This window comes from Octopus bimaculoides, chromosome 4 (genome assembly GCF_001194135.2).
Source record: "Octopus bimaculoides isolate UCB-OBI-ISO-001 chromosome 4, ASM119413v2, whole genome shotgun sequence".
Lineage (NCBI taxonomy): Eukaryota > Metazoa > Mollusca > Cephalopoda > Octopoda > Octopodidae > Octopus > Octopus bimaculoides.
Window position 1 is genome coordinate 123205500 of NC_068984.1, and position 12553 is coordinate 123218052.

Genomic DNA, 12553 nt, shown 5'->3' on the forward strand with positions numbered 1-12553 from the left:
TATATATATACGCATAAATAGAGAAAAGGATAAAGAGAACAATGGCAGAGTTAGAAATATATTTTATGGATAGAGTCTATTCTTTATCCTTTTCTCTATGCATACACACGCTAATACACGACTTATAATCCCCAATCCTGTTTATACAACGAATGGGGCATAACTAGCCGGTATACAGCACTTACTCGGTATTACCTGTATTTTTGGGTTTAATTAAATCCAATACCCTATTTTTGGGTTTAATTAAATCCAATACCCTTCTTAACCTTATATATATATACACACACACACACACATGCACATACATACACAAGGTGTTTGGATAGTTTGCATAAAAGGAAAAGAAAGCACAATATTTCATCCAAAAATAAAAGTATTTTTAAAAAGTCCAAAAATATCAACTAGATTATGGCTGGGAGATAACAGTTTACTCAAAGTAGCTGTCTTCATCTTTTGCCACAGTCTCAACACAGCTCTGGAGACCGGTGCATGCATTCTTCACTATGTTCCTGGGAAGATCTTGAAACACTTCTTTGATGTTGACTATCAGCCTGGTGTTAGTGTTGCAGGCAGAACAGGAGTATTTCCTAACTGCAACCTACACATATTAATCCATGGGATTAGAATTGGGGGAATTAAGAGGCCAGAAAGTGGGACTGGTGTAGTTGTAGAATTTCCCTGACAACCACTTCTGACACTTTCTGGAGGCAAGCTACACCAGGCTCCAATCTGATTTGGCAGAGTTTCTACAGCTGGATGCCCTTCCTAACGCCAACCACTCTGAGAGTGTAGTGGGTGCTTTTATGTGCCACCGGCACAAAGGCCAGCCAGGAGGTACTGGCAATGGCCACGTTCGAAATGGTGTATTTTACGTACCACCTGCACAGGGGCCAGTCCAGCAGTACTGGCAACGAACTCGCTCGAATGTCTTTTCACGTGCCACTGGCACAAGTGCCAGGAAGGCGACGTTGGTAATGGCCACGCTCAAATGGTGCTATTTACCTGATATCATTTCTAATTTGTGTAAGTTGGACCTTTTTGTATATAAACATATATATTTTTTTTGTATTTAATGTATTTAATATTCTCTGGATTAAAGTTTTGTCAGTGAATATGTTGCTGTTTCATAGTGATGAAAATATTTCGACACAAATGTAAATTAAATGTTGAAGTGAAACTAACAGTCTTTGTGTGTTCTTGAATGGCTTACAAATATCTCCCACACTGCAATTGTTTATATATATATATATAATTACTTATATATTCATATGTTTGAGTAAATTGTTCGTGCCAGTGGCACGTAAAAGCACCCACTACACTCTTGGAGTGGTTGGCGTTAGGAAGGGCATCCAGCTGTAGAAACTCTGCCAAATCAGATTGGAGCCTGGTGTAGCCATCTGGTTTCACCAGTCCTCAGTCAAATTGTCCAACCTATGCTAGCATGGAAAGTGGACGTTAAACGACGATGATGATGATGATGATGTTTGCGTATATGTGTGTATACATACAGAGTGTTTGGGCTAAATTCAACAGTTTGCATAAAAGGGAAAAACACAATATCCCATTCAAAAATAAAAGTATTTAAAAAAATCAAAAAATATCAACTAGATTATGACTGGGAGAGAACAATTTACTCAAAGTAGTTGCCCTCATCTTCCATCACGGTTGCAAGATGTCTCTGGAATCTGGCACATGTATTCTCCACTGTGTCCCTGGGAAGATCTTTGAATGCCTCCTTGATTTTGGTCACCAGCATGCCTTGGTGTTGCAGGCAGAGTGGTTGGTGTCTTTTGAAACCACGCTCACACATAATAATCCATGGGATTATAATCAGGGTAATTAGGAAACCAGAAATTGGGGGCTGTGAAGTCATAGAAATTATCTGACCATCACTTCTGACTCTTGGCAAGGAGCTGAATTGTGCTACCATACTTATGGCCTTCTAGCAGTAAACCTCTCCAGTCAAAGATAGGACCACAGACACCTGCAACTTCACATAACCATGTGAATTGAGCCTAAGGTGCCATTCAAAGATGCGGGGGTGAATTCTGGCATGCAGACGCAGTCAGAATGTCTGCCATGTCCTTTCATGTGAGCCACAGCTTTGTAGTCTCCATTACAACTGTCCATGTCACATCTTACAACCTTTACAGTGTCCACAGAACATTGAGCAGCTGTGATAATCTTGGTATTATGATACCTGGCGTGAGCCATCATGACGCAGATAATTCTTTCCAATATTCAGATGGCTTCCAGCCCTCCATGTCAGTTAACTTCTTCTCAACTGAGCCTTTAACCATTATTCTATTCAACACTGTTGACTGTTCACCTACACTGCTCCTGAAAAAAGGAGATATAAAAAAAAGTTGTTAAATTTAGTCTGAACATCCTGTATATATTTGTGTGTGTATGTATATATGTATGTGTATTTATACAGGATTGTATATATGTGTACACACACACACATACACACACACATGCATACATACACACACACACATACACATACATACATACCAACATAGTTGTATATGTATAATGTATAAAACACTCTTTTGAAAAACCAACCTGTTTGACTTGTCTGTTACTTTAAGCTCATTTAACAATTGAGTCATTTCTTTGTCTCCAAGTATTTTGAGCTCATGAAAAAGATTATTAAAAGCTTAATGGTTCTAACATTATTCACATAATATCTAGATTATGTTGTTTTTCTTATTGTTGTTAAGGCTTGGGAACAGTTGTCAGTAAGGTATGGTAGGATGGTAGTATACACTGAAGCACTTAGTGATCACAGAAAAACAGAGTATACCTCCCACTCTATTGCTTAGTTATCTAACTAGATTCCTGTTAAATTTTAACATACTTATCCTATCAAATATATTCTTTTTTGTATGTTGTGGGTGGCTTTGATTTAATCACTGTCATATGAAAGTAGTCAATGGAACCTGTTATATTATTCTTCAGAACTAAATACTATTGTTATATCTGACTCAGTGACATTTTACTATTTACCTACATTGAGGTGGTTTGGTTATCGTAGCAGTTAATACTTGGAATTCTGTTAGTCAAGACTTTAGTGTTATTGTTGCTGTACTATTTTATAAGAATGACACAATCTGCAAAATTTTATCATTGCACTTTTTAAAATATCAACTCAACATAAATATCAGCAGAGATGCTTTTTCTTTTTTTTTTTCAATTCTCAAGTTATTTAATATTTTCCAATCATTTTATCTCAGTTTGTATCAATAAATAATAACCGTGGTCTTGCCCCAAGTATTCAGTTTGTAAAACCAAAATAAACTTTAACCTTTTAGCATTTAAACCAGCCATATCCGGCCGAAATATTCTACCTATTTTAAAATCCAAACTTGCCAGATCTAGCTTCTCACACCTATCCTTCAGTGTCATTCTAAAAATAACATTCACATCATCCAAATCTCAAAGTTACAAGATAATGCATGATTAATTCAAAATAATGTGAATAAATATGCATTATATTTGATAGAGTAATCTGAATGCTAAAATATTAATATTTTCAATACCAACAGTTCTGATATTGCTATTAATTCCATAATACTAGCCCATCCAAACTGCTTGTATTAAAGTGTTCATATTTAAATGAATATCTCAATTGAAATCTTATTATTACATAAATAATATAAGTTCTCATTATCAATTAACATCTTTTGTTGTATTCTACCTATCAGCTGAATGACCAGCTATTTTATTAAACCTTTTCAGAGTCTTGATTGTTTTGAAAATTAATTAATGTACACAGGTCGTCTAGACTAGCTATAAAATAATAGATCATGGAAAGTTTAAGAAATTAGTAAATGTGGGAACAACTTCTTGGTAAATATTAATGTAGATAATGAACTAAGAAAAGTGTTATTGCTTTGGTAATCTTTTCTGTTATGAGAAATTTATCAGAAAAATGTTTTTTCATATATGTCAAAATTATACTAAAATTCTTAAAATTTTCTTATTTTTACCATTAAAAATAACTTAAATCTTTCTCTTTTATATTTCCCTTTGCTGTTAGTATAGCCGTGCAGTACTGGTGCTAAATGAGTGTGCTCGGCAGCAACCAAAGAACCCAGCTCTACTGTTGCAAGCAGCGCGCATCTGCATAGAATACCTCTATCAGGTGAGTGCAGGAATTTCATACACTTCTTTTTTTCATCTTTTAAAGATTATAACTAATGAGATAAGGCATTGCTATTATAGACTGTTGGGACAGATCTTCTAGCTTGGGTGAGAGGTATGACAAAGTTAGTGTTGTTAAATTTAGAGTTTGGAGAATTAGAAGTTAGTATTTGGTAAGTTTATACAAATGGAAACAGATGAGTACTATGTGGGTGATTGAATTGTCCTACTTCTGTATTTTACTGGTATTTGTTTTATCAGTCCTAAATGAAGACATGCAAAGTTGATCTTGGTGGGATTTGAACTCTTGAATAAAAGGGAATGAAGTTAAACACTAAAATCTAAAAACGAGAAAACAGTTCTGAACACTATTGTCTTATCAATTTTTACGATATTTGTGTTAAATTCATTTCATTTCCCCACCTTTTTTTTTATCTGTCTGAAGGTATGAAACAATCTACATACATTAGCATGGAATCTTTTATTTATTTATTTATTTATTCATTTCAGTATAATGAGGGGATTGACTTTGCTGAACGAGCTATAGCCATTGAGGGGGACCATCCCCTCCGGTCACGCATCTATGTTATGATGGGTGTCGGCTACAGTATGAAGGCCAATGATATGAAAATGCAAGAAGAACGACAGAAACAAAACAGAAACGCCATGAACGCTTTCTATAAGTAAGTGGGTTTTTTTTTCACGATCACTTTGTTAAGAGCAAATGCTTTGCTCATGACCTTTATTAGGATCTCTAAAACTGGTAAGAGTGGAGGAGGTATTCTTATACTTATGTGCTAGTGACATGTAAAAGGCACCTGTGCCAGTGGCACGTAAAAGGCACCTGTGCCAGTGGCACGTAAAAGGCACCTATGCTGATGATATGTAAGAGGCACCTGTGCTGGTGACATGTAAAAGACACCTGTGCCAGTGACACGTAAAAGGCACCTATGCTGATGACATGTAAGAGGCACCTGTGCTGGTGACATGTAAAAGGCACCTGTGCCAGTGACACGTAAAAGGCACCTATGCTGATGACATGTAAGAGGCACCTGTGCTGGTGACATGTAAAAGACACCTGCGCCAGTGACATGTAAAAGGCACCGTGCCAGGACATGTTAGAGGCACCTGTGTCAGTGACATGTGTAAGGCACCTGTGCTGGTGACACATAAAAAGCCTCCATGCTGGTGACACATAACAAACACCCAGTGCACTCTATGGAGTGAATGGTGTTAGGAAGGGCATCCAGCCATAGAAACAGATTGGAGCCAGATGCACCTCTCTGGCTTACCAGTTCCAGTCAAACCATTTAAGCCATGCCAGCATGGAAAACAGATGCTAGATTATGATGATGACGATGAGATCTAATCCAGATGTTTAGATCTAGAGGAACCCAGTAAGCAGGTGATGGTTGACAGATTTTTTTTTTGTTTTTTATCTTGACCCCTAAGATTCATAAAGCTGGTTACCTAGTTTTCCATGGTGTTAAATGACAGAGATCACATCATTTTTCCTGAAGAGGATGCCAGTTCCCTGCAGGGTTCAAGGCAAACAGTTTTTAGGGGAAGAGACAAATCAATTACATTGACCCCAGTTCTGGAATGGTGCTTTACTGTATCACCTCCCCCAAGGGATGAAAGCCAAATTTGACTTCTGCAGGATTTGAACTCAGAACATAAAGAGCTGGAAGAAATGCTGTTAAGCATTTTGTCTGATGAGCTTATGATTCTGCTAGCTCACTGCTTTATGCAGATTAAGTTTACCACCTTATTATATTTACAAATGGCATACATTGTTCTGTATAATAATGCTTGCTACTAGAGACTGCCTCAGAGAATCATATTTCAAGTGAAATTTCATCAGTGAACCCCAGTGAAGCTACTACAGCTGTGGACTCATTGGTTGGAACTGGTTCAACTCATCTTCGGTGTATGTTGATTCAAGTTGTTCTGTTCATTTAGACAATAAAGGCTGCTAATTAATATTTCATATTTTGGTTACTGTTGTTGTCATTGACTTCATCATCGTCCCTACCATTCAGTCATTCCTTTATTCATTAATCTACTTTACTCCTACTATATCAGCTGTTATAAATATCCCGATTTCCTCCTTGTCCCACTGCTTGCTGGGACCTGCTAATTATGTATATTGCTTCATTTAGTGATATTTAGAGAACTTATTGTTTTCAGCTGGTGATTCACCATCATCATCATCATTGTTTTTTAACATCCACTTTTCCATGTTCGCATGGGTTGGACAGAATTTGTTGTGGCAGGTTTTTTTCTATGTCTGGATGTTATTCCAGTTGCCAATCCTTCCCTGTTTCCAGGCAAAGTAATGTGTCTCCATACCAGACATGAAAGTAACAATCATTTACAACTATTGCACAAAGTCTGGTCAAAGAACAACATGTACACACATACACATACATACACACACATGCACACACATGCACACATATACACACACATGCACATACACACACATGCACACACATACACACACATATGTGTATGCACACCTGCGTGTGCATACATGTACTCATGCACATGTACTCATGCACATGTACTCATGCACACACTCAAGCATGCACATGCACTCATGCATACACGCATGCATGTACACATGCACACACACACACACACACGTACACACACACATGTACACACACATGTACACACACACACACATGCGCACGCATACAACTTCTTTCAGTTGCCACCTAACATGGCTCATACCTGCTTTGCTATATATCCATGGCACTTTTTGCTCAGCAGGATTTCTCCATTTTCATCACAGGTCCATATTAATAAGGCCACATCAAGTGGCTGATTTCTTTAATGCCAAGCTGCATTCCCAGTTTATTTGTACCCTTACCATTCATTCAGGTTTACATTGCTCATATAATGGATCATAATTTTAGAAATAAATTGCTCAGAAATGCCATCTACATGAAAAACATTCAAGTTAGTGGATACCATATTTAATGAAGTGAGCGTTAAAAGCCAATTAGAAATAATTAAATGGTGAGAAAATACAAAATTAGACAGTTATATTATTTTAATTATATTCACAAGTATGGGAGACAGCTTTGGATATGTTTATATGCTATTAGACCTCCTTGACAAAACCTAGACTTCACCATACTTACAGAAGTATTGATAAGAGAATCACTTACATTTATGGGTAGTTTTGTACAGTAGTTAATGGGCACAAGTATGGTTGTGTGGTTAAGATATTTACTTCCCAATCACATGGATTTGGGTTCAGTCCCACTGTATAGCACCTTGGGCAAGTGCTTTATACTATAGTCTTGGGCTGACCAAAGCCTTGTGAGTGGATTTGGTTGAAAGAAGCTTGTTGTGTGTGTGTGTGTGTGTGTGTGTGTTTGTGGCTCCTTGTCTTCTTGACATATAGAGATAAACAAATGTCATCATCATGTTAGTAGTGTCCCTCATTTCCATTCTTCCTTTGAAGCATGTCCAGCCATGGGGGAATTATTACCTTGCTTTTGGGCTGGCGAGGGTTGGTAAAGGAAAGGCTTCCAACTGTAGAAAATCTGTTTCAACAAATTCTATCTGACCCATGTAAGCATGGCAAAGTGGATGTTAAAATGATGACAAGTTTGCATAGAAAACTACCAGTCACAGGTGTGACTCGGTGCAGGCATGACTAGGCACAGGCGTAGCTGTGTGGTAAGAAGCTTGCTACCCAACCACATGGTTCAGAGTTCAGTTCCACTATGTGGCACCTTAAGCAAGTGTCTTCTACTATAGCCTTGAACTAACCAAAGCTTTGTGAGTGGATTCGGTAGATGGAAACTGAAAGAAGCCCATCATATGTGTGTGTGTGTGTGTGTGTGTGTGTGTGTGCATGTGTGAGTGTGTGTGTGTGTTTCTTTGTGTCTGTGTTTGTCCTCTATCACCGCTTGACAACTGGTGCTAGTGTGTTTGTGTCCTCATAACTTAATAGATTGGCAAAAGAGACAAATGGAATAATACCAGGCTTAAAAAAAAAAAAAATAGATAAGTACAGGGGTTGATACATTCGACTAAAAATTCCCCAGCATGGCTGCAGTCTGATGACTGAAACAAGTAAGATAAAAGATAAGAAAAAAAGATGTTTTAAAGAATAAATTAACACCAGCATCTTTATTACCAATCGGGATCTTGATCATGGTGGTGGTGGTGGTGGTGGTGGTGATGGTGATGGTGATGGTGATGATGATGATTGTGGTGATGCTTATATGTTATATCTTTTCTACAGTCTCCTTTGCTCATAAATTGTAGCATTTCTCCTCAGATTACCCTTAATTTCCTGCCTACAATCTGTTTTATCTGATGGAAGAGATATCTGTTGTTAAAATCAAGTAACAATGGAAGGCACTGCTTACATTTGTATTGTGAATTGGCAGATCTGGTTTTTGATTATGTCCCTTTATATTCTGAGTTCGAATCTTACTCGGATTAACTTGGCTTTTCCTCCTCCTCAGCTTTAATAAAATAAATAACGAAGTACTTGGGTTGAGATAATCAGCTTAAACTTTCAAGGGTTAGGGTTAGGGTCTACAGTTATGCTGCTGCAGCATAACTGTAGACTAGTGATTGAAACTTGTAATGTAATGTGTGTGTGTGTGTGTGTATGTATGACTACATCTTCCTTCTGTAAGATATTGGTTTCAAATCTTAGCACAAAACCAGCAATTACAGGGGAGGAGGTAAATCAATCATATCGACACCAGTACTCCACTGGTACTTATTTTATCATCACCACCCCCACAAAAAAAAAAGAAATACAATGAAAAGCAAAGTTGACCCAAGCAGAATTTGAACTCAGAATGCAAAGACAGATGAAATGCTGCCTCAGCATTTTGCCTGGTGTGCTAAGAATTCTGTCAACTTGCTGTTTTCCTTCTGTAAGACATTAGGGTTTGATTTGAGAGGTTTCTAGCAGGTTGAGTGACCACATTGAGGCTTCTTTGTTGACCCATTCAAATAAACTGTAACTTGCACCCTAAACCTTTTCGTAGTAATCATCATTATCATCATCATCGTTTAACGTCCGCTTTCCATGCTAGCATGGGTTGGACGATTTGACTGAGGACTGGTAAAACCGGATGGCAACACCAGGCTCCAATCTGATTTGGCAGAGTTTCTACAGCTGGATGTTCTTCCTAACGCCAACCACTCAGAGAGTGTAGTGGGTGCTTTTATGTGTCACCCGCACGAAGGCCAGTCAGGCAGTACTGGCAACGGCCATGCTCAAAATGGGGTATTTTATGTGCCACCTGCACAAGAGCCAGTTCAGGGGCACTGGCAACGATCTCACTCGAAAATCCTACGAAGGCCAGTCAGGTGGTACTGGCAACAGCATGTCACCACATATATTTCATTCAGCTTTTTTGTTTAATTGAAAACTTTCCTTTGTTTATATCGGAAACCTGGGATCAATGCATTCCAGCTATGACCATCCCATCGTTTTGCATAATCTGTGACAACATTGTATCATTTCCTTTTTGAGTGGTAAGAGATAATTTGAACAAGATTGGCTACTTTTACTCTTAGGTTGAGTTACCACAGAAAACACTTGGGCTGTGTTCATAATCTTTACAGGTTCTCCTGTGCAGGAAACTAACGGTGATATAATACTAGCACTATTGTGTAATTAATGACTGTTTTTTTATATTCATTTATTGATGGGCTGGTTTATTTGCTGGAGCAAATGATGATGATGATAGTATTAATGATTTCTATATTTTGTTACAAGAATAAACAAGAAGAGAAATGTTACAACAAAAATACTAAATTATTTCAGTACAGTAAAATAATAGATAGAAAAACATTGGTGCAGGCATAGTTGTGTGATTAAGAAGTTTGCTTTGCAGCCATATGGTTTTGGATACAGTCCCACTTCACAGCGCTTTAGGCAAGTGTCTTCAGGTATAGCCCCAAACCAACCAGTGCCTCCTGACTGAATTTGATCGACAGAAACTGTGTATAAGCCTGTCATATATATGTGCGTGTGTATATATATACTATATAAATGTGAGTGTATGTATGTATGTATGCATGCATGTATGTCATTGAAAGGTTCTGAAGCAGTGTGTCCATGAGGAAAATGGATTTGATTTTTGAAATGTACTTCCCAAAGGAGAAGGTTTTCAATAAATATTAATCAAAAAACATGATTTATTACGAGAAATAATTCAACTTTCAGATCACCAAATCTACCTATCTCTATATTTCCTATCTGTTTATTACACTTTCCCCCTCTTTATATATATTTATCACACTTTCTCTCTTTCTTTCTCTGTATATGTATATATATCTCTCACACCTGCTGCTCCCACCCCTCTCTTGATATGACATGTAATTGCTTTCATTTTGTTTAAAACTTCATTGATGTAATATTTTTACTTTCATTTTGTGATAGACAGCTATCATGCAGAAAATGCTAGCTTCCAAATCCTATTTTCTGATTGGGTTAAAATGACCAAACTTTAAACCTTAATATTAAAAAAAATATTTAAAATATTTAAATATTAAAAAGAAAATTCAAATATTAAAAAAAAAAAAAAATCCGGAATAAATGAATCACAAAATTAGTTTCAGCATGAAAAGTTAATGTCTGCTTCTGAACTGCTCATCCAACCACCTAAGTACTTGAAGTCTTCTGTAACATTTAATTTGGAACTGCTCAAAGCAAATAGTTCAGTATAACTTGATTAGTTGAAAGACATGTATTTCATTTTCTTGACATTGTGTGCAGTCATATTTTAGCTGCTGATGTTTCTACTCTGCTGAGCAGCTGTTGAGCTTGATCTGTTTCATTAGATATGAGTGCTATATCATCTGTGAAGTCAAGATCAGGAAGGCACAGCCTGTCACAAACTAAAGAAAGTCTGGAACTCTAAATTGCTCAGGCAAGTCAAAATCATTGCAACTGTCAAATCATTGCTATTATCTGGCAGTGACACATGGACACTGACAATGAAATTATCAAATGGGATAAATGGATGCTACGAATAGCCCTAAATGTGAAATGGCAGTGACATGTGACAAATGAATACCTTTATGGTGACCTGCTGAAAATTAGTGAGAAGATCAGGAAGCACAGCTGCAACTGTCTGGTCATTGTGTGCACCACCCTGAGCTGGCAGCATCCAAATTAGTCTTGTGGAACCCACTTCATGGTAATGTAAGAAGAGAAAAACATTATTCACACTTACATCAACAACTTGATTGCAGACACTGGCCTGAAATGTATCCAGGATATCGAGCCAGTGAAGTTGGATCGAGAAGTGTGGCGGGTAAAATTTGTTGCTGCAGCCTGGGTTGGAACCTGGTCATAATATCATCATCATCATTATTTAATGTCCATTGTCCATGCTGGCATGAGTTGGACGGTTTGATCTGGGCTGGTAAGCTGGAAGGCTGCACCAGACTCCAGTCTGATTTGGCATGGTTTTCTATGGCTGGATGTCCTTCCTAAAGCCAGTGTCTTTGAGAGTGCAATGAGTGCTTTTATGTTCTATTGGCACAGGTGCCATTTGCATGTCACCAGTATCTGCCACAACTGCAATTTTGCACAGCTTAGTGGGTTTTCTTCTCAAGCACAACATAATGCCAAAGGTCTCGGTCATTGCCTCCATGAGGCCCAACACTTGAAAGGAACTCAGCCACTTTGCCTCCGTGAGGCCCAATGCTTGAAAGGTGCTTTTTACGTGCATGGGTGCCAGTTACATGACACCAGCATCAGCCATGATTACGATTTCACTTTGCGTGATGGGTTTTCCCAAACACAGCATATTACCAAAGGTCCCGGTCACTAGTCATTGCCTCCATGAGGCTCAAAGTTTGAAGATCATGCTTCACCACTTCGTGCCATGTCTTCCTGGGTCTACCTCTACCACAGATTCCCTCCACAGTTAGAGATCGGCACTTTTTTACACAGCTGTCGTCTTCTATAAGCATCACATGACCATGCCAGAAAAATTAGTACTGGAGTTGATTTGTTCAACTAAACCTTTCAAGGCTGTGTCTGCAGTCTGCGATCCTACAACTGCGAGTCCGCTGCCCTAACCACTGGGCCATTGCACCTCCACTCTACTATTAAAAAAATAATTACTTGAATTGGTGAGCTAGTAATGGCCTGTATCAGCAAGAATTGTATAGGAATTAAACTGAAGTACCTGAAACTTTAGTCATTCTTGCTCTGCATTACTCACTGTAAATTGGTGAATATCTTCAACAAATATTCAAAGATTCTGTTTGACATGTTTCTGCTAAAAACTTTCTGTTTTTCTCTCATTTTGAAAGTATTTTAATTTTCTATTGAAGAGTGAAAAAATTTTATCTCTTGAAAATCCTTGAGATTCTTCTCTCATGTACAAATAATACTGAA

The 12553-nt window shown here is 37.8% G+C and overlaps 1 protein-coding gene across 1 annotated transcript in view; it reads left to right on the forward strand.

The window, feature by feature from the left end:
* Positions 1 to 4027: 4027 nt before the first annotated feature.
* Positions 4028 to 12553, forward strand: part of LOC106881176 (tetratricopeptide repeat protein 7B) — a 75850-nt gene continuing 67324 nt past the window's right edge. Inside the window, exons 1-2 of the mRNA XM_014931469.2 lie at positions 4028 to 4150; positions 4660 to 4832. Of these exons, the coding sequence (XP_014786955.2) occupies positions 4738 to 4832 (95 nt within the window). The 5' untranslated portion in view covers positions 4028 to 4150; positions 4660 to 4737. The remainder of the gene's footprint in view (positions 4151 to 4659; positions 4833 to 12553) is intronic.